Source organism: Amphiprion ocellaris, chromosome 24 (assembly GCF_022539595.1).
Source record: "Amphiprion ocellaris isolate individual 3 ecotype Okinawa chromosome 24, ASM2253959v1, whole genome shotgun sequence".
NCBI lineage: Eukaryota > Metazoa > Chordata > Actinopteri > Pomacentridae > Amphiprion > Amphiprion ocellaris.
This window is the reverse complement of record NC_072789.1, coordinates 7188096-7211190: the sequence shown is the minus strand read 5'-3', so window position 1 is coordinate 7211190 and position 23095 is coordinate 7188096. Positions and strand designations below refer to the sequence as shown.

General features: G+C 39.3%; 1 protein-coding gene across 12 annotated transcripts in view; it reads left to right on the top strand.

Annotated features, from left to right (window-relative positions):
* LOC111563566 (gamma-aminobutyric acid receptor subunit beta-3-like) overlaps window positions 1–23095 on the top strand; it is a 157532-nt gene that overhangs the window by 116455 nt on the left and 17982 nt on the right. For all 12 annotated transcript variants that reach the window (XR_004846730.2, XM_035944669.2, XM_035944667.2 and 9 more), the window contains 3 exons: window positions 13044–13264; window positions 16685–16767; window positions 18857–18994. Coding sequence is in view for 11 of the 12 variants with exons in the window: in XM_035944669.2 (XP_035800562.1) it covers window positions 13044–13264; window positions 16685–16767; window positions 18857–18994 (442 nt within the window). In the remaining variant the exon portion in view is untranslated. The remainder of the gene's footprint in view (window positions 1–13043; window positions 13265–16684; window positions 16768–18856; window positions 18995–23095) is intronic.

Here is a 23095-nt window from a genome sequence, read left to right as displayed (position 1 = left end):
TAGTCAGCAGATTGACAGATAATGAAAATAATAGTTGCAAGCGTGCTTTTCCGTACAAACCTTAACTGAGTATTTTGAAAGCTTAAACAACACTAAACTTCTCATAGACTTAGCATTGGTTAAAAACATGATGCGTGCATTTGTTATTGAACATCAATAGTTTAATAAACATAATTTCAAGCATTACGGTTGTAATGTTATGTGACTAGAAGCCTTCGCTAAATGTGTCAGATAAAGATTGGTTTTGATTTTAATCTCATGCAGTGATAAAAGGTGAAAAGTCTAGCAAAATTCTACACAGTTTGGAAATAATAAGACCTATTTTACATTAACTCTGTTATTTTAGCCAAGCCGTGATCCATGGTAAAAGCTTTGTTTGCTAATGGTTTAGCTTCTAGCATTGGCCTAGTCAGCCAAGCAGGCTATCCTCCATGGAGCAGATCAAGGCAGCTGATCAACCAGGGAGTCAGACAGCTGAGATCACACTTAAACTGATAATTAATTAGGTCCATGTTTCATTGCCACTAACTCACTGAGGGACTGCACATGTGCATCTGTGCATCTGCGCTTGTTAAATGGACAATCCCTGGCTGTTATCCAGTGTTGAAGCCAAAACAAGTCTGGTCAAGCTGTTTGTTATTTTCAGCAATTGACATTTGGTGTATGATATTCATCCAGTGCTGGGACTGTCTGTTGTTTCAGCATGGAGACGGTTGCTCTGCAGAGAACTGGATAATGAGCGCTTTTGTCCTACTCATTGATCAACACTAAACAGCACATCCCAGATAAATGCTGTTCTTTCTCTTTTGTTATGTGAGGGGGGAAAAAAAAGACAATTTCCAAGTTTTAAAAGCTCCATTCTGCATTAATTTCAATAACATTTCAGCAACTAATTCCACTTCAGCAGGCTTGTGGAACGACCTGCAGGCATAATTGGGGAAACTAGTCTTAAAAGTTTAGGGTTTATTGAGACAAGTACTGCTTGCTATGCTGAAATGAGGCTTAGATTCTGCTCGGCTTGTTCTGCAAAGAGCACAGAGTTGCAGATGAATAAGAAAAACAATACTGCTGAATTTCAGACGTGTCATGTTCTCTCCCATGCAGAGATGGGAATGCTGTGAAATACAACTCAAACATGAAAAGTGCCCAAGGTTTTTGTAGCTTGACAGTAAAGGTCCTCTGCATGCTGCCTGAATGTGGGCGTTTGTGATACAGAATCTTTTCACTCTTGCTCAAAATGGGAACAAAATTGAATCTCCTTAAGGCCTTGTTAAGAAAAGGGTCATTTTCAAGGGTTAATGTTAAGGTTCAAGAGAGTTAGAGGTTAACAAAGTTGCAGATATATCAGTTTAAAGTGTTAATGTTAGGTGAAGTGAAGGAAGAGCAAATGAATGTGAGTCAATAGAAAGTTGTCACAAATGTTTCAGGGTATTGATATGTCTACAAACGTGATGTGTAAATCTGAATAAGAGATAAAGCCCATCCTTATATTGAGCTGGAAAAAAACATATTAGCATCTTGAGATAATTGGTCTACCCATGTTTTTTTTGTTTTTTTTTAAGTAAGGTACTGCAGTCAGATTTTTTTTAGTTTGTAGGAGTTCAGAAACTGTTGACTGATATAAATTTAATATTTAAGCCATCCCCATATGACATTTTAAGTATCAAGTTTCTAACATTTTGTAACCATCCTGTCTGTGTTTTGGGGCTGTATTTCTCCAGTCACTATCAACTAGCTATCAGCTTAGAGGAACTCAAAACACACATTAGATCACTGGTGATTAAACTGTTCCCTCTTTCACTTTAGTCTACACCATAATGGAAAGTTGAAAGTAAAAGTTTCTCTACAGTTATATTACTGTCATTTACTCATCTGTTGTTTTATGAAAGAAACTGCAAAGTAGCTGCAAAATTCATCGGTTTACTATATGTTTAAGTTTGACAGTTGCTAATTATGCTTTTGATGTTTGGCAATTGTGAAAATTATTACTGCATTAAAGGATAACCTCACTGATTTACTCCTCTAACTGTACTCCTAATAGAATCGCACTGTTACAGAAAACAACATTTTCCTTCCTGATTTCATGCATTCTTCTTCCCCCTTCATCAAACTTTGGCATCTACATTACCCAGAATGCAAATCAATGTTTTTTCTAGTAACTTTACCTTAGTGCTGCTAGCCAGAAAGCTTTTTTGAAATCTTAAACTCATAGTCGCAAACCGACATTCACTCACCTGAGACAAATTCATTGGATTTTGCACAACTCCTTCCTAAGACACTAAGTGCTGTATACAATTTGAGTGTCCCTTTAATCCTCTGAACCCCAAAACCTGCTGCCGTGTTTGATAATGATGCCATTTATTAGAGCAAGAAACTGTAAAAACAAAGAATTTTCCGATTTTCCAGTAGTCTCTGAATTCTTAGACTGTGTCGTTCCATTGGGAAACTGAAATGTCCGTTGTCAAAGTCCATTTATTCTGTTTGTCTCATCTAAATATTTGACCAAAATAGACAGTTTGCACTAAACAGATTTTGTAAATAAAATAAAACCTTCGCTCCTCTCTGCAACTCTGACGCTATTAGTGACTCAGCCACAACCAGAAGTTACTTTACAGAAACTCAGGGACATATTTGGCTAAAAACAGAGTAGATTGGAGACAGATTTGAAAGCAAAAATGCAAGTAGAAAAATATTTATAGCATAGTACATTATTGGTAACACGGTTGGGCACTTATTGATTTTTTTCATTGTTGTAATCAGAGGAACTTTTTAAAATGACATTATAATTTTGTGATGCTGCACAAAAGACTGTTTTGAGTTTTCTGTACTTCTAGCTCTGGTTTCGCTGTTCCCATAGAAGTGCAGCACTTCATATTGTAGGTAAAATTGAGCTTACAGTGAGTTAAAATGTGGCAGGAGAACAAGCACCCAGAAACTGCTCGAGGTTCTGAGGGTTAATTCATTAATTTTAAGGTACATTAAGGGGTAGTACATTCAATTTAAGATTACAGCATTCTAATCTCTGAGTGCTTTGCCTATTTTTAATTATGGTGAAACCAGCTGCACCATCTTAGTACCATGTTTTGACATTTTAAAGAAAGGGTCAAAAGAAAATATTAATAATGCTGGGAGGTGCTTGCTTCATAACAGGGCTGCAACTAATGATTATCTTCATTACTAATTAATCTATTGATGATTTTCTTGATTAACTGATTAGTTGTTTAGTCTCTACAATGTTAGAACCTGTTGGTCAGTATTTCCCAAAGCCCAGAGATTAATTGATTGATCTTTGCATCCTGCTTTATAAAAAGTGAAATTTAGGATTAAACCCTCCTCCTGCCCCAAGTGATTTGTGTAATGGATTTTAATTTTATTACTGCCAATCCCTTCCAAGGTGGACCTGTGTTTGCTGTCTAACACTATAGATTCTTCCAACTTGTATATGTACCTCTACTCTAGTTTTATTTGATGTTCAGCGTGAGTTCCTTACATCAACCCATACCAGAATTCAAGGCGGTCTGTGCAGCGCTATCCGCATGGGAATTTTAGCGTATACAACACACAGGCAGTCGGCACATCAAGAGACCGGAGAAATAAAGGAGACTGGAGAGCTGGAAGAGCGAAAGATTTATTGAGTGACTGAGTGAAAGAGAAAAGAGCAGAGGAAGTGAGAGATCAAAGATGTGAGAAAAACAGAGAAAGGAGTGAGGCAGAGAGAGGTGGTAGCTGATTGAAATACCCTGCAAGCTTGCGAGACAGTTAGTGTGAATACAGCATCTGGCTTGTCCCAGAATCCACCTGGCAGGGCAGGTCGACTAAGTCAGCCTCTGCTACTCTGACGCCTTCGCGGAGCTCGAGCTCCTGCACTAGCAGATGCTAAAGCGTCTAAGAAAGGCGCACTAATTACCTCTGAGGTTTGTTTGTAGTGTGCCGAGGGCCTCGGGTGATGAGAAACACACACTAGGACAAGATCAGAGCAAGGCAAGATAGATTATGTGTGTGCTGAGACAGTGCTTACTTCGAAACTAGTTGTACACTTAAAAACAGATCACTTGAAAATGTACCATTTGTTAGTGCTACTTTGGGAGTTTTTACCTTTTATGTTGCTAATGAACAGCTGGTTTAATGTGAGATTTGGAGGTGGAAATGAAAGAAGCATAGTGTTTGCTTTGCATTAAAATGGTCTGAAACAATGTTGGTAAGAAATCTGCAAAATAAGGGCACAGCGTGTTGGTGTGTTTTCATTATTAAGACCTTCTCCAGCAGCAGTGGACAAACAGGCGCGATTCTCGGTTGCAGTAATAGCTATCAGGGCCTTTATCCCATCCCATTATCTGTGCATTATGAAAGTCATCGTAATTTCAAGTTAATAAATGATGGCACAATAAAGGTAGAACCCCTCGCACAGGGAAATGGTCAGAGTTTGCACTGTGAATGTGGATGCAGTTTCAGGCTGAACAAGCTAGTCATCCATACACCCACGGCTGTGTGTGGGCGTCAAAAAGCAAAGAAAAAAAACTGTCATTATGGAGAGGTGAAAAGATCTCCATCTCTGTTTCTCCAAATGTTCCCGCTGCCTCGTTTGTTTTTTAGATTTTTGCAGCAGCTCCCAAAAGGAAGCACCAGTAACACAAAAAGCCTGTTTTGATTTGTTTGCCTTGACTAGTGCTCTCTTATTTTCCAGGTAGTTTAAATGTGTGCATACATCTAGAGTTTAAATTTCCTCTGAAGGGCATCAGGAGGATTCTGCTGAGTGTAAAGGTTAATTAAGTTTAACACACAGTTTGGTCTGAGGCTGATTTTCCAATAGTACACCCACACACAAACACACACACACACACACACACACACACACACACATATATATATACACACACACACACTGCATATACTTTATGCCCTCGTGCATAAAATACATCTTGGAAGCATATGTTGCCAGTGCACTAACTATGTCACCCTAATTATCTTATATAGGTCTTCCAGCTATGCAAAAAGAGCATTTCTTTTCTCTGTGCTTGGAGTGTGGCTTAATATACCCCCATGTCTTTTATCCGGCATCCGGCTTCCTGCCTGATGGAATGTAATTGGCCTCAGGAGAGAGTACGCTGTAGGATGAAGTGATGATCACTAAGATTTAGAACGAGCAGAGGGGCACTTCCTGGTTTTTCGGTGCCAGCCCACAGAAGGGACGCATGATTTGAGGTGGGGATTGCCTGTTGTGCTGTTCCAGTGCTGCAGTCCTTTTGTGATAATAGCTTTGCTCAGAGTTGCGTACACCTTTAACATGTATTGGCCTGGGTAATGTAAAACTGACAGGCGCCGGCCTCATTTCCTTTCTCTGTGCCACTCAAGCAGCAGTTATGTTGTAGCAAATAAAAAGAGGCAGGTCAACTGTGAACTGGATTTATGATGAAGCTTACTGCAAAGGTCATCAGTCAACAGTCTGATTCTCCTGACTGTAGTAGATACAACATATATGACGTTTAAAGCATTGAAAGCTGCTGAAATGAGATGGGGAAACACTGCACCTTTGTTTTTTTAATTGATTTGAAGACGAAAAATGTCATTGGAGATCCAGCTTTTCCTATCTAAGATAGAGTGATTGAAAATGCATCAATATGTTAAATTTCTTGGCCACCAATGCCCTCTTAATCAAAGAAGCAATAAATATATATATATAATCATATTCAGAGCATCCTATATATGCTGTGCATATGATAATAGATCATACCAGTTAAACTCCAACCCATATCCCAGGAAAAAGATAGAAAATGATCTCATTTTCATTAATTATTAACAATAGTGGTGAAACTGCTAGTAATAAATAATAAGATAAAAAATAAAATGAGAGAGTATAACAGTAAATAATATATAGGCCAAATTCATTGACATTAGCAAAAGATGCAAGTTAGCCAGAAAGTGTTGCTGGTGTCAGAGCACTTGCTTCACTGCAATGTTTGCCTTCCCTGTAGTCTGGATCTCCACAAAAGGTTATAGGATGTACAGAATCGCTGAAATGGACACCGAAAAAAAAAACACATTTCTGTATCACAAATTAGTCTTCAAAGAGGTTTTCTAATCTTTGTCACTGTTTGAGATTTACTTGAAAACTTTATCTCACTGTACCTCAGGTGGAGCTTCTTGCGGTTTAATGACATTAAGTTACTAGTGTGTTGACTGACCATCATATGGGCTGCAGATAAAATGTAAAACTAGTATAATTTCTCGTCCATTCAGTGAAAAAAGGTCTCTGCTTCCCTGCCTCTGGTTGCATTGGCAGTTGATGATGAAGTTGAGTTGTTGTCTGGCAGCTCTGTGGTTTGGTTAGCTATCTGAGGTTCATGTCAAGGTTGTACTGACATCTACTTTCATTTTTATTGATCAGTCATTGATTTCGATGGCCGACTGTCAGTCAGGAAATAGTGTTAAATTTGTACCCCCAGTTTGATGTGGTCTGATCACAGGATCTAAATATGTGGTCCTTGTGAGTTGGTTGTGCTGAGTGTACTGGAGAAGTTGCAGGCTAAAAATGTCTTGCTACAGGATTTCATGTAGATATTTTATGAACGACAGTCATTATTATTATTTCCCATTACAGTATATGTCAAGCACATCTCAGAAAATTGGGAAGTCATGACATGTTTTTTCAATTTGGTGGTTGATATGTCAAATTTCAACTTGTCAGCCTGTACAGGGCTCTTATGATGATCTAGATCACCTCTGCGAAAATATGAGAAAACGTGAAAGTTCGCTTACATTATTCATAGGTGCTATCCAAGCTAATGAATTGTGCTAACGTGTTTGTATGAGTGATTCCCACATGGCTCTTTTTGTCGCTTTCTTTTTATGGGTAAGACTGAAGCAGCAAGTGATCATCCACACTTAATGTTTTGTCTTGTCAGGCCTGGGTTGCGTGATACCTAATCTTTGGCTGATGAAAATCATTTTTGTGTTCAAGTTCTGTCTTCTCTCGCTGCATCTGTTACTTAAGCATATGACAGTTTTGGGACCTCATTTCGTTTAAAAAAAAAAAAAAAAAAGTCTTGATCAAACCTCACAGTCGTGGCAAACCCAAAAGTGGTTCAAGCAATACCTAAAATAGCAGGTGCCATGAAAGAATCCATCAATTTGAGAGAAAGAATTTGAATTTCAAGACAAACAATTTGATAAAGCGAGTGCAGATTGAATATAGTTACATGCTCTGCAAAGTCAGAATAGCTGTTCATTTAAGAGACAAACCTTTGTACATTACGTTTTACATTGTACATTCTTGTGTCCCGTGTCTTCCTCCTCATTCCTTGTTTGTCCTTTTTCCTTGTTATGGGGCAATACATCATAAAATATTAGACAGTGAGGAAATTATCCTATATATTGGAGGCCAGCACTGTCATTTAGAGGGAAAAGCCCAATTCAATCACATCCCCGTGTTTGCTCTCAATAAGGGACGGTGCTATTTTTACCATTCTATAGCGGCAGGAGGAGGGCGGTAGGAAGTCGCTGAGGGATTCCCCCGCACTGCGGTGATATACTGCTTCAGGGCCATCCCGAGGGAGAGCTCCGAAAATTACATTGAAGTGACTCAAATTGCTTTACTGAACGGGGGTTCATATGGAGTACACGGTGATTACATATCATACCATCGTTTCTCCTGTCCCAAAATGTGAAGTTCAGCCAGAGAAAACTTGTAGGGCTGCGGCCATCTATTTTTCATGCAGAGTGCCTTTAATAGGTGTCAGATGTAATAATGATTCATCTTTCTTTTTAGTTTATTAACACATTTTGTCCTCTTTCAGTTGTGCTGCACTAGTTGGAGCAAATGTAAACGGCAGAGAACATATGACGTGACACACGGGATATTTCCTAGATTCTGGTGGCGGTATCACGACATAGCAGTCTGTATGCTAGCACTGCAGAGAGAGAGAGATTAAATTGAATATGGGTCAGTTCGCAGCCAAAACTCTGCTTATCTGAATTCTCACACACCCTGAATGGAAGTGATCATCCAGTCGAGTTAATTGAATAATTGAGGCTTGCCGGAAAACATTTCCACTGGTCACTGTCATTACCGCTGCTGAAAAACGTGTGAATAACGGAACAACAGTGGTTAAGCTGGGTGTAGTGGGAATTCATGTGTTGTGGGGAATGAGAGAGTTTTCAATAATTCATAACTCATTGTCCTAGTTCATAGAAAATCAGAGCCCACCTCCTTCCAGGGCAGGTAATGCAAAGCTGTTTTCATCTGAAATTCATTTTGATTGTCTGTATGCAAGATTGATGAGGTATCCTTGGCCGCGTGTTTGCACAGGCTACATGGTGGATTTGAATCATTTATGTCTTACGAGGCGCTCGCAGGGCTGCCCACCTGCTGACACTGTGGCGGGAGATGGAAACCTAGAGCATGATAGCGCTCAGGAGAGGCAGGCAGGAGGTAGGGCTTTAGGGGAGAGCGAGGAGGAGGAGGAGGAGGGGGGTCAAAACAAGGCAGTGTGAAAAACATTAGTCATTTGTAGGGAATGATGAAGGGTAAAGTTACAGTGGTAATGGAAGAGAGGGGGAAGGCGAGTCCACGGAATGGATTCATACAGCAAATTTAATTTCCACCACATGCTGGGATCAGTCCACATTGACTACTTTAATGGGACTATGACTGATAACAGTTATTGCTCTTTATGTCACAAATTCGTGAAAGATGACAAGGATTTATTTTCCAGTCACTTAAAGCAAATGAAGATGATTTAACTCCAGTCTATTGCTAGTAGCATGATATTAACAGTGTACATATAATATGCCAGGACTGTTTAACTATAGAAAATAAGAACGCTGTCCCTGCTACCAGATGTCATGTTGAGGTTAATCTACTAGGGGCCTCTATTGGTGATGCCTCCTTCTCTATTTACAATGTCACATTCAAGAACAAATGAAATGCAGTTCATTTTGCTTTAAAACAAATTCATCATTGTTGTACATGTACAATATTAGCTGGAATATAAAAGGCTTAACATAGGTTCTGACATGCAGCCTCTCTATTGGAGAATAATGGCACATCACAAACTACAGGATATTATTAAATTTATTGTGCCAGAGAGAACAATCAGGGAGCAGTGCACCATCTCGTATGAAGCAGATGAAAAAGACAATAGAGGCTGTGGTCCAACGACTTGCTCTAACACTAACAGTACTTTGCAATGAGTTAAAAAAAACAAAAGCAGAAGGGTAAATGAGTCTGGATGAGAAAATGTTTGAGGACATGTGGTCACTGTGGTTTGTCTGGTCTTCAGAGGGAACTGGTGGTGAGATTTTAATTATCTGTTTTAATATGTGGTGCTAATGTTAGCGCTCAGAGCAAGCATGTTTAATATTGCTTGGCAACAGTGTTCGCTGCTGAGGGCATTCGCATGATAATCATAACCATCCTGATATTAACTCGGCAATATCAAAGACATTGGGTATTATTGGGGCTGGATTGGTTGAGGCTATGAACAGTTTGGGAGGTTTAGGACTGGATCTGTTGACAACTCAGATTACTACATAATGTGGACTGATTCAGACCAAGATCTTAGACCACATTTCCTCTCCAATGGCTGAGAGAGGTGAAACCGATGAGAATCTTTCCAAAACCCATTTAATGTCTTTTCCCTACCTTTTTTATTTTTTACTACTTGTGATTTCCCCAAAGTATTTATAGAAAAGCAATGCTGAAGTTTCACCTCAGTAAATCATAATTTGTGCAATTGCAAGTTTATACGTAGCACACTTGTTACTTCTGTTGTTCTCAAGATGATACTTATCATTGTGCACTGGAGCGATGAACATGTAGCATCACAACAAGGTCAACATATTGACTATTCTGATGTGCATTTACCAATCACCAATAGGTAAAATAACCACTGGGAAATGTGCCTGTTATTGATCAGGGTATAGATTTTTTGGATCTATTGTCAGCAGAAAAACAACAGAGGTTTGTGAAAAATGCTCATCATAAGTTCCAGAGCACATGATTACATCTTAAAATTGCCAACCAGCAACCCAACCATCACACTTGTTTTGGTGCTCAGGCGCTCTGTTTAATAAGTTTACACCAATATTGAAAAAAAAAAAATGTGTTGGGAGGATGTTGCACTTCTAAAACATGGTGCCCAAATTGCAAGGGGTCAAAAGTAAATGGGCACTTACTTGCGAAATATCTCTTTTTTACAGCTGTACATTGTAAGTTTGTGCACAAAAGAGCTCCACAAGAGCTGGCATTTAGATTGGGGTGGAGATGTCTGTCGATATGAGAGTTAAGATGTGATAATGCCTATTATGAACAGAATAGTAAGGATTAATAGGCACAAATATTCTGGTGTTTTTGTGTGATATTTAAGTTTAAACAATCATTGAACTGTTGCAGATTAATTGAACTGTTGAAAGACTAATTGCTCCAATTTTTAAAGATATACATGCTGTTCAGAAGAGGTATTGGCTTCTAACAGAATCACTGAATAATGTGGTTGGATAGGGTTTGCTTTAAAGAGGGCAAAAAAGATGATTTGTGCTGGCACATGATAATAGTACCATAAAAGGTAATTGCTCCTTAATGGCAGACATTTCTTCCCACATAATTTGTAATTACCACAATTTGCCAGTGTTTGGGGGCTGCAGGCTACCAAATAAGCCATGGTTCCACCACTATATGTTTATGGCTCAGTGCCAATGAGCTTTCCTTGTCATGCTGTGTGACCAATCTGTATCCTGTGCTGACTAAGATCTTCCCTTTCACATCTCTGTGTGCTAACCAAACCTGGAAAACACAGTCACAGAATACGAAGTATTAGTAAAGAGAAAGGAATAATTTAACATTCTGTCAATGGCTTGACTTTGCATAATTTTATGTAGTTCTGTTTTTGTTCTGTTTTTTCTCATGAAAATGAAAAACCTCAAGTGTTTTGTAAGCATTAGTAACACAGTGTTTCAGGCTTCGCAAAGAGACAAATAACTACTTTAGTTATGTAACATTTCTGTCACACATGAACATTTTGGGAAGACATCCTCACTGCGATGGCAGTTTTTTAATCTTGTTTTGTTACCATTTGGTACGAACCTGAGAACGGACGTGTGCCTTTACCAGTGCCAGCTTGGTGCAGGCTGGTTGCATTTCAGCACCACAGCGGGCAGAGGGGAGATCATGGCAATGCCCCGAGAGGGAGGGAGGGAGGGAGGGAGGGAGGGAGGGAGGGAGGGAGGGAGGGAGGGAGAGAGAGAGAGAGAGAGAGAGAGAGAGAGAGAGAGAGAGAGAGAGAGAGAGAGAGAGAGAGAGAGAGAGAGAGAGGAAAGCAGAAATGGAGGAGAGAGACTGTTAGCTTGGGTAAGTGGATTATGTGATGTGGAAGGAAGGAGGGAGGGGCTCTTTGCTCTATCGGCGCTTCTGCTCTGGTCAAATACTACTCGCATTAAGGGAAAACAAAAACATTTATTACACAACCGCCCTAAAGTATCCTCGTGGCTGGCCTATAAGCACTTCTTGGTAATATTTGTTTGGCTTAGGTGCCAGATGGCAACGGATTGTTACATAGAGAGGCACAAGAAAAATTAGAGTCTTACATGAACACAATGATTTGACAGAAAACCAACAGTTTACTCAGTTATGAAGCCCATCTGTAAAATCTACATAGTTAAGGCTGGCAGCTATGAGCTTATTGAGGTGACTCACATGGCAGCATTTTTTATTCTGATACAGGCTACCATTGGCAGTGATGAAAAGAACAATTGTTCAGCAGACAGTCTTAAGATCTGATTTGAGTTTCTTATTGTGTTTCTTCTATGTTATATCAGTTGAGTTCCTTTTGGGATTTTTCATGGTTTAGACAACAGAAGTGATTCAGGACATAATTTTGTGTACAGATATTTTGCAATCTTTAGTACAAAAAAAAGTTTCTTCTCATTTAATTTTGATTTTACAGATTAAATAACAGCCTTGTACAACAGACAAGATAATCTGCACCCATGTTAGCAGTTCTTGTGGTAGCTTGTGGTTTCAGCATGTTATGTTCACAATGCATGTTGTTAGTGTTTTAGGGGTTTCATAATAAAAAGTATCTAATAACCCAGAACGTACTTTTTTTGCATTTGAATGCTTATAAATTCAACATTTTATGTGTTAGATGAAGAATTTGAAACATCTTCTCAAAAAGTTCCAAAATTCTACTTTAACCACAAGATTGACCTGCTAATGTAGCTAAAACTGCCTTTACAAGAAGAGGTAAAAGAACTCCAAGGCTCTTACATACTGCAGCGGAGTTTTTGAGATTGAGTCCCTTTGATTTTGCATTTGGGTAATGGGAAAATACCTATTAGACTTACAAATTAGCTATGACCTCCGAGGATAGCACAATAAAGTGTTACTTAAAGCACAAATTTCTAACTCAATCCCCGGTGTAGAGCAAATAATGATAGCTTGGCATTGAACAAAACCAATAAACAACAAAACAAACAAAAAAACAAAAACACTAAAAGCAGCCTTTGAAACAGGGCTGACAAAAAAGCCCATGTGTCAGCCAATTTGAATTAAATGAAAGGCAACGTCTGTTTAAAAAGCTTTTGGGCGTAATTACAGTTCAGCTTTTAGGTTTTGTGAATCAATGTGCCCATACAGGGAATAGTCTTGAGGGAGAGAAGTTTGTAGAATATCAGGTGAAAATTTCTATGAGAATGTTTCACTAAAGCTTCCCACACATTGTACAGTGGCACCAAACTGTATGGGTTACTGTATTCCAAACGGTAGGGCAAAGGTACTTCAGAGAATTTGGCTGCGGTGTGTGAACCAGTTGGCCCACACTCTCTCCAGCTTGTAGGATGCTGTGTCATGTCATAGAAATATTAGTGGAAGTAACAGCAGGGAATATTTCAAAGCTGTTAATGTTGTTTTTTTAATGTCTGCCGCTGCCTGTTTAGTGAAATAAAGCTCAAAGTGACTGCCTGCATAAAATTTAGGAAATTTAGGAATAAAAAATGCATCAAGTTTGACTTACACTGTCGCCCCCCCACCCCCCTCTGTGTATCCACAGGACTACACGCTGACCATGTATTTCCAACAGTACTGGAGGGACAAGCGTCTTGCCTACGTAGGAATCCCCCTCAACTTGACCCTGGACAACAGGGTCGCCGACCAGCTCTGGGTCCCCGACACCTACTTCCTCAACGACAAGAAGTCATTCGTCCACGGAGTCACAGTCAAAAACCGCATGATCCGACTGCATCCAGATGGAACGGTTCTCTACGGACTGAGGTGTGTTGTTTCTAATACTGCAATCAAGATCTTACTGCAAATTTATTGTTATTCATAAACCAACAGGCGAGGACTGAGTGTTTATGTCCAGCAACTTCATTTTTTTTTCTTTTGCTACTGAATTCACAGGAAAAAAGAGGAAGTTTTTCCTCAACAAAACATAGCAGCAATGCAACTTGTAGTCCTTCTTTTGTTTCATACTTGATTCATGCACCACCCACACATCCCCCATTTGCCCAGATCTAATCTCCACCTCCTGCAACACAATATGAGTGAACAACAAACTAATTTTTGTAATTAAACCCATGCAAAAAACAAACCTACAATGAATTCATCCTATTCGATGTTGATTCAGCCTGATGTAACTTGCCCAAATATGATATAAAAATGCATCAGTGAGCCATACTGTTGCACTGCATGACATCCTCCTTCATTATTATAAAATGGACGTTGCGATTTATTGTGAATGCCACATACTTCTGCTGTCAGTACTTATAGAAACACCAAATGTGCCTTTATCCACCACAAAAAATAGTCCCTAACAAATGCATCCATGTTTGCAATGCTCCGCTGTTTGTATGAGATCGGAGTTTCTTTTAATTTTGACAAACTGCATTTTTCTTTTGCGACTACTTTTCATCACCTTGGAGTAAAGGGCAGAATTTCACAGACAAGCTGGGGTAAAACGGTAGTGTAAAGTAAGAAAAGACACACTAATGCATTGTTAGTTTTGATCATTTCATTAGATTTGTTGAAAATAAGAATAATACAGAATGATGGCAGTCTAATCCTATAAGGTATGTGCCCTTTAAATTGAGTCTAGATTTGAATTTATACTGTCAGATCAGCGATGTGTAATTTGTAAGAGTAATTTGTATTGCGTACAAATAAGCAACCATTCCCACAACAGGCAACAAAGTGATTGTCAGGGTCGAAATGTTTCCCAGTATCAAGTTAATTCTATGTGTTTAAAGCCCTATTATGGCACCACAGTCGTCCAAGCTGAGAACTTGGCAGCTCTCTGCTGCCGGCCGCTGAGCAGCCAGAGGATTATGTGTCAGGCTCAAGGGCACGCTGGCATTTGATTTTAAAGTGAGGGAGGTTGCAGTCAGATCATTCATGACAAGAAATATGAACAGGTTAGACATGATACAGAATGCAAAGTTCAGCTTCCAGCTGTTGTTTGGTATTTGTTTCATAAAGCCCTTGTTTTGAATTTCCATTGATCTTTTCAACAGGCAGGTTCAGAGGAGTTAGTGTGACCTATGAATATGGATGCAAGCTTTGAATTATTAGAGTGCAAAGCAAAAAGTGTGTGTGCGTGTGTGTGCATGTGTGTGTTAGGATGTGTACTTGCATACTTGTGTTTGCATCTGTCAGTGTTCATACTTTATAGTCAAACAGCCATGCTTGATTATGCAAGTGGAGTTCATAGCATTTAGCCTTGTGGGCTACTTATAGACCTCTCAATGCTTTCAGGAGATCAAAGGCAGAGGGAGATGTGTGATGTGGTGTTTGTGATATGAGCTGTTACATAAATGAATGTCAGGTAAACTGGAGTATCATGCTGAACACAGATTTCTATCATGGTATTATGGAATGCTTTCTGTGTGTGTGCTGTTTATTAGGGAAAGTAGTCAAAAATGCCCATTATGAGCTCTTTAAGCTTTTCATATATACAGTAATGGGCTTTATTTTACTACAGAAATCTATATGACAAAATTCCCCTTTTTAAAATTCTTTTTTTTTTTCATCATGTCACTTTCTATTTGACAATTTTCTTTACTGTGGAATTTTCAGCTAGTTGAAAGCTGCACACAATCAGCCAGTTAGCTCACCAACTGCTCGCTGCAGTTGGCCAGAGGAATTACAGAGACAGACATTCTGTCATTTTGCTCACCACAGGGTTGTGTGTTCTCCTTTCAAGAACAAGGTAATGAATTGAAAGCTTCCATTAGTTGCTGCCATTAATGCAGACTGAGAAATAGTTCTGCTTCACAGCTCAGTCTTGCTAGTTAGCCAGCTAAGTTGGTAACACGTACAACCTCTGTAAGTTCCTTTCTTGTTTGAAGCAGCAGCCTTTAAACACACACAGTGTAACAATAAACAAATAGCTTGAGCAATAATTGGTTGATTCAGAATGACTTCAACATTGTTGTTTTTCTAGCTAATGGGAGAAAACTGGCTAAATTTGGTAGCAGTTGCTAAAACGTGAGATTATGATGTAAATGTAACATTATGAGAAGCGATTATTAAAATTGACAAGAAGTTTTCTTGCAGAAAATGTCATATGTCATTCTAATTTATACTTTATACTTGATTAAATTATGAAGCCACCTCTTTTAATATTGACTTGAATTTTATTTCATATCATTTATTGATTTAATACTGAACTTCATAACTCTTAGCTCAAACGTATCTCATTTATCAGTCTTGTTTTTGATTGACTGATAATGTCAGTTTTCAGATGTTTAATTATAAGCAGACAGGACTCCAAGTTCATAACTACTTTATCAATTTCAAGGGAATGTCAAATATGAGAAATATTGGTGAGAAAATCAACATAATCTTTAATGTAGTGTGTCACTGTTTTCTATATGCTGATGTGTTGCAGACCCCATGTTACGTTGCTGTAATTTTAGCTGTATGATATCCCTTAATGGATTTTCACAGCCTCATCTGAGTCTTAACTGAATGAAGACATCCAGTGGCTAACTGCCAAGCAGCCGGCTTTTAATCAGGCCAGACTTAGCCTAAATCATTTTGAATTTGCATTTCACTTTGCTGCTTATTTTAACTGTCTGATTATCAGCCGTTTGAGCTCGCACATCTGATAAACAAAGGGATACCTCCTCATGACCCAGTTCAGGCACTAAACTCGGTGTTGCCTTAATATGGTTTTATTTTCACAAATTCTTCCCTTCATCACAGGATGGAGGGCAGCCAGTTTTGGTGAGAAGGACGCTCATTGATTCAAAAACAAGGAGTGTGGACTGCTTGTCTGCCAGTGATCTATAGCATCATTATGTATACAGTTACACAGTCAGCATTTTAACTTGGAGGCGGCGCAATAATCTTATTTTAAGATGACAATGCCAGTAGTCTCCGGTAATTTGAAGCCAACCAAGGAACTTGGTGAAAAGACAAATGGACATTTAGTTTCCTCAGAAGATGAAAGGCGAAGTCAAGTGCGATCACCTTAATGCTTTAATCTAATTGTATCTCCACAGTCCCTTATGCTACAGCTGTTTACCCGCATTGCTGTTTTTATAACATTTTCAAAGGGCTATTCCTTTTATTCCTTTCTTCCTTCCTTCCTTTCTTTCTTTCTTTCAGTGCAGTTTGTGTAAATCATATGCAGTATCTAAAATACATTATTTCTCATTCCTGCCTCCCCTCTGTCTTTGTCATCTTTTTCAGGATAACTACCACAGCAGCGTGTATGATGGATCTCAGGAGGTATCCCCTGGATGAACAGAACTGCACTCTGGAGATAGAGAGCTGTGAGTAGAGAGGCCTAATGCCTTTAGGGCTGACCATTCAACCCAGCACACATGCTGAGCATCTCCTGTGAAGTGTTTGAATGAAGCAGTATCAGACTTGGTTCTTCATTTTTCACTTTGGCTTTGTAGCAGTTGTTTCAAATTTGTACCAGAAAGGATGCGGTCGCCAGTGACAAATCCGCAGCTCATTTCATGCCTTTAATGTCATGCACCTATAAAGACCGAGCACTTGTAATTGACCAAAAGGGATTGCAACAGAGGTTGATTTATTCGATTTTTAATTCAAGCTCTCTGCTATAAATGTGCAGACCTGAACCCCAAGTTGAGAGAACCATGGTGGCACCACAAGGGTTGTTTTTATCAGACTTTATAAAGCTCTCTTCATCACCACAGAAGACCTCATACAACTGCCCTCTGTGCAAGTTTATGATGGATTGGCTCATTCATAAATTCAACATCAATCTTCCATGTGTCCCTCGTTGCTCACTGGATCTGGTTCTCTTTGCTGAGAGTGTTGCAGCTACAGTCTTAAGGAGGAGAACAGTCTCTTGTAAGTGTGTAGCAGCAGCACGAAGGCAAAAATAGTACTGGCCTACATCCAAAGATTTTGTGTGGGTAAAAGTTGCATTCCAGTTCCAGTAGTAAACGGTGGATGCACCAGAAATGTTAATATGATATTAATTTATTTTTGGCCAGAAAGAAACTGTAAACTCATCATTGGTATGACTAACTTGTTGGCAAATGGTTCACACAGTCAGCAGGCACTGACCAACAAGAGTACTCATTTAGACTTGTGTTAATGAGTTAATGACCACCAGATTTAGGGGTATGGGGGAATATCTTTTTCCTTTCCCTATTATATTCTTATTTGCAGTGTTTCATTATTATTATTATTTTTAGGTCAAGCCTCAGTTCAATATTCAGTTGTGATAAATTTAAGAGACAATGGAATGGAGCTTTACAACATTAGGTACAATCTGAAGTGTGACTGTCACACAAGAATCTGTCAAACCATTGACACGACAGTTTAAACTCTGGGTCAGATGCGAGATATACAAGGTGTGGCTATCAAACAAAACTGGGCTTATGTCAAGTAAAACCATGGCATGCATGCCTGAACCACATACTATAGCAGCATAAAAAAAAAACCTTAAAGTCGTGATCCGCTTGAAATTAAATAAAACTGAATTACGACATTAGTCTCAGTAATAGCCACACCTTGTATGTCCTAATTTGCAGCTTTTGTGATTTGCTATTTTCATTGTTTGATGTTGCGATTTTCATTTGGGATAGATTAATTGTTCAGCTCTAACCTGATTCATATAATATTCACTCTCCCATTGTCTCTTTTGGGTCTCCACTATCTACTGAGGGAAATATGTGTCTTTTTAGCTGCTAAATGCTCCACCGTGTTAACTAGCTAGCCTCTCTCTTTGACTGTCTGCTGTTTGGTGCTGGAAAGTTGGTGCCAGTTTCTTTATCTGAGCATTTTCATGGAATATAGCTGCCTACTGTGGCTGTGAGCAGGGTTGATGAGTAAGAGTGAACCCAAACAGATAAAGTGTGGGCTGTAAAACCGAAACAAAGATTTGAAAGGTGCCACGTTGAGCTGAGAGAAACTGCATTGTTGAGTAATAATTCTCTGTGGATTTGTCATTGAGTGATCTCACACCTATTACACACAGATCTCTGATCCATTGTTGATAAAAAAATATTGAAAAAAACTTGTTGACTAGAGCAGCTTTAAGTGTAAGGTTTCACATATTTGTTTTAATGTCTTAATATGACCCAGCATTTTTCGGTGAATTAGAGCAATACTCCTAACAAAATCATCACCTGTATTAGAAGAATAAAATAGACACGTCAGCTATTTTTTAATTCTTCTGACATTTTTCCCAAATAATCCTATGGAATGAGTTGCTTTTCAAAGCAATGTCTGGTTCTTGGAAACGACTTCAAACATTTATTTTTTTGCTTCCCTAATGACAGCCCAGTTGGAAGATCAGCAACGCTGCATATCTTGGTCTCCAGTGATGGTTAGACAGATGGTTACACCTTGGTGCATGTTCGTGTGTTTCTTCTTGTGCAGATGGCTACACCACAGATGACATTGAGTTCTACTGGAAAGGAGGCGAGTCGGCTGTAACGGGGGTGACACGGATCGAGCTGCCTCAGTTCTCCATTGTTGATTACAAGCTGGTGTCCAGAAATGTAGTCTTTTCCACAGGTAAATACCGAGCTGTGACATGCTGTGTATGTGGTTTCTAGGCTTTAAGCTGAATTTTCTGACAGGTCAACAAGTGAATGTTACACTTTATAGGACATTGTTCATATCAAGCGTTGGCCTATTTTCAAAGCTTGATTATTTCATCAATTTCTGTAGGAAACGTATCTGTGCCAAAGCTTGATCTGTTGATCTTAAATCCTCAGAGCCAGAGTTGTGTTTTTCAGTGCTTCTAATTGGGTTGAAATGAGGAAATGCACTGCCTTTGAAGTATCCCTCAAGTAGCGGCGGCTGATGCAAGCACGCTAGAATGGTACTTAACCAAAACATGTAGTCAATCAGGGGGCAAATGGTGGCCAACTCAGGTGGTTGTTGACCTCAAGAGGTGACGTTTAAGTATTGGTTTGGTTATCGTGCTGACGGTGACAAAATACAGCTGAAGACACCGATCAATTCAAACAGTCAGTACAATCAATCAGTGTGACAGCAAAAATCTGGATCTCAAAATGTAGTTTAAAACCGAGGCATTCGTCTGTGATGTTTGTAATAATTGAGCAGTTATCCAAGAAAATCTGTGGATGTTCTCAGTCATCCAGGTCATGATAACTCTCAAGCAAGCATAAGTTATGGCAACTGGACTAACCTCGCGTTCGACTCACACGAGGTTAGTCCAGTTGCCATAACTTATGCTTGCTTGAGAGTTATCCAAGAAAGCAGTTAGAGTTTATATGAAAATGCAAACAAAAACTCTGCGTATTTGCTCCATCAGGACTGTGTGAACAATTTGATCAAAGCATTTACTGCATAAATAACGACACAACTGTCCTCAGGTTTAAGTTAAACGTTGCTCCAGTCTGATTGGTGCACAGAAAGAAGTCAGAATAACTCAACATACGAACACACATACAGAAATCTCTTATTTGAAGTAAGAAAAAGGATATTTGTAAAGTTTTTTCTTTTCTAAGCTTTTCGTCCTTGTTTAAAACACTCCAATGATACATGTGACAGTGAACAGAAAAACAATCAATTGTTATAAAGCACTTGCTATTCGAGTTACCCAAACCTCTTCCTTGTTTTTCTGACCATCAGAAAGACAAGGAAGGGGTGTTCACGGCCTGTAAATCTTTTGACGTTTGCGTCGTCATTAAGTGGTGTAGTGAATCGCATCAGTCAAGTGTTATTTATAGAATGACAATGAACAGCCATTTTCTTTAGAGCATTTCATCTCTCAGGGCAAGTAATTAGAAGACAGGGTGACACATCGAGGCAATTTGTCAGCCTACTGTATGTGAAAAACATTTACCGTATCACATTTCATGTTGTAATTAATTTGTAATGTCGCAGTGCAGATGAGTAATTCAGCAGTCTTCATGTTCCATGGGGGTATTCTGATATATGCCGTGAACTTTGATTTTTATAAGTTGTACACCAAGGATCTAAATTAATCAGATTTTTATGCGTACATTTATGCCGAGATACAGAACTTTATTGACGCTTCCTAACCAACTAGTATATAATCTGGTCTGCAGAGACACATTCAGAGTAGCAGCTTCTCCAGAGCTGTCGTGGGGAAATAAAAGCTGTGTGACATTTAGTAATAACATTATTTATGATGGAAGTTATGCTCACGAGGAAAAGCCAAAACTGGTCTGAAAAGGACACTAAATCACTCTTTTGTTTCCTTTTCGGATATTTTTACCATTTCTTTTGTGTCTCACTCTGTTAAAGCTTCTGCATCCTTTGCTTTTGCCCTCATTTCTGCTGCATATGTGTGCCTTTATCTGCCAATGCTGCCATGTGCCGCATTACCTTCATAGCTGTGTACAGTACACTGCCGTCTCTGCCTTCACATGTGTATCTCATGTCAATGTCGACGCAAATTCTCCAGAGTGCACTTGTTTGCAAGAAGCGTCATGTCCCCTGCGGGTGGTAACTATTAAAGTTTAGTGTCCAGTGCTCTGCTCCCATGCTCTTGGGAGGATGTGTGAAGCACATCAAAGGCTCCCCGTGAGGCTGGCTAATGACCAGGTTTCCTCCATTACATGTGCCACTAGTCAGCCTTTATTTACCTCCCCTTATTCCTATTTTCCTATCCCCCTTTTTCTGTCTCATCGCTCTCTCTCTCATCCACTGTCAGCTCTTGTTCTTCCTTCTCTTTTCTTTTCAAACCTCCTTCAGTGTAACTTTTCCTTCACTTGTTAAAGGTGAGGTTGGATGCCAATTATCCTGCTCTCTGACAGAAAAACAGCCCAGGATTCAGGGCATCATATATTCATGTGGAATGAGGCCCACAACATCAATTATTCTCCTCTAGGCACACATATAAACACTGACTGTTTGTGTGTACATACAGTCTGCATGCCCATATGCTAATGCACGTGTGACCAGACATTTGTGAGTTAGGTGACATTTAAGTGTGTGTTTGTGCATTATTCAGTGTCACAGCAATAATCAGGTTTATTATCTTCATCCTGGCTGTTATCTTCATTCTATTAGGACAGCTGCAATAATAGCTTGAAATATTCAGCAACATCTACATTTGATCATTTAGTTGCAATTTGACAGGGTAGGTTCTCTTAGTATTCCTTTAGGTTTGTGTGTTTTCAAAAACATGAAATGTTTCGTTAACTGCTTTTGAAAATAGCCCTGAAAGTCCTGATTTTTAATTAATGTTGTTGTCCGCATTGCACACAAAGAGAAGTACTTTCTAGAGGGGATACCACTCACATTTAGCAAGAAATGATAAAAAGAATGATTTAAGCATGACATCTTGAATTTAGAATTATTCATGCATGGTTATGAATGTAAGTAATATGAAATGGGTTGACACTTGGTTTAATATCATCATCTTGAGCTTCTTCCTTCATATTTCCAAGTTCAACATTGTTCTGAAGAAGTTGTTCACTCTGAAGGAATGTTTTTTAGTTCAAAGATAATATTTATTTGAAAGGTAATGAGCTTTTTATTAAAAAAATATATATAAAAGCAGTAATTGACAATTTGCTAAGTCCAAATTGTCAGCTGTCTTTCTGGCAATTTACAAAGATACTGGAGGTAAGATACTGACCGATCAGACTGATGCGTCTACACACAAGGTGTAGCATTAGCAGCACATTAACAGACAAGCAGCATAGCTCCACAGCTCCTGTAGGTCCCTGTTATTTTAATAGTTTACTCTCAGGCTACATTCAAACTATATCTTCTTCATTTTAAAACCACAAAAAAATCACTTTTAAACTTTGTTTCATAAAACAAAATCCTGATGGGGTTTGAACTTCCTCAGATGCAGTAAAAAGCAGGACCCAATGCTAATCTTAGCCTAAACTTTGACCCAGTGGCATCCAGGAGCAGCCTGGCATTATTAGTGTACTGTGGAGAGTGGAGGCTTTTTAACCTGTAACTCCTCAAAATATGGCTAATTATTGATGATGGATCCTTATTCTGTAACAGCAGCTTAGTTTGCCACTGCAGATAGTAAACTTGTTAGTCGGAACCCTGGCAGTGGCAGCTTTTGTTGGTGCACACACACTATTTAATCTGTTCCTTTTGCTTTTCCCTGTTTGTTTGCTTTTCGTTGTTTGGAAAGGCTCAGAAGAAAAATGAAACTAACTGAAAAGGCGCAGCCTGGCATTAGCATGTTTGAGGTCAGTGGATCTGTCATAGTTTGTTTTGCTGCCAGTGGTTACAGCACAGTCTCTGGTTTCTTGTAAGCCTCGACTGCAACATCCCTGCTGTCAGAGTGACAAAAGAGACGAGCAGAGAGAGACACCAGACCTCCTACTCTTCAGCGCTCCTACTTACCCGGCTGCCCTCCCAGACTGCATTGTTGTGCTGTCATCATCGGCTCAACTTTTCTCCTTTTTCGCTTTTGCTCCTCTTCGTCCTCCTTCTCCTCCTCGGCCTCACACATGGCGTTCCTCCCACTCATCGATGTTGTTTGGTGTAGCAGTTTCAGCCAGTACAGTTCTACACCCACACACGAGTGAACCTCAGCCTCTTCTTTTTTTAAAGCCACTTCTGCGTCTGTTACCGCGGAGATACTCTGTTCCGATTTTAGGCTAGAGGAGCTGCCATTAAGGATGCATGGGAAGGAGTGAATGGGCT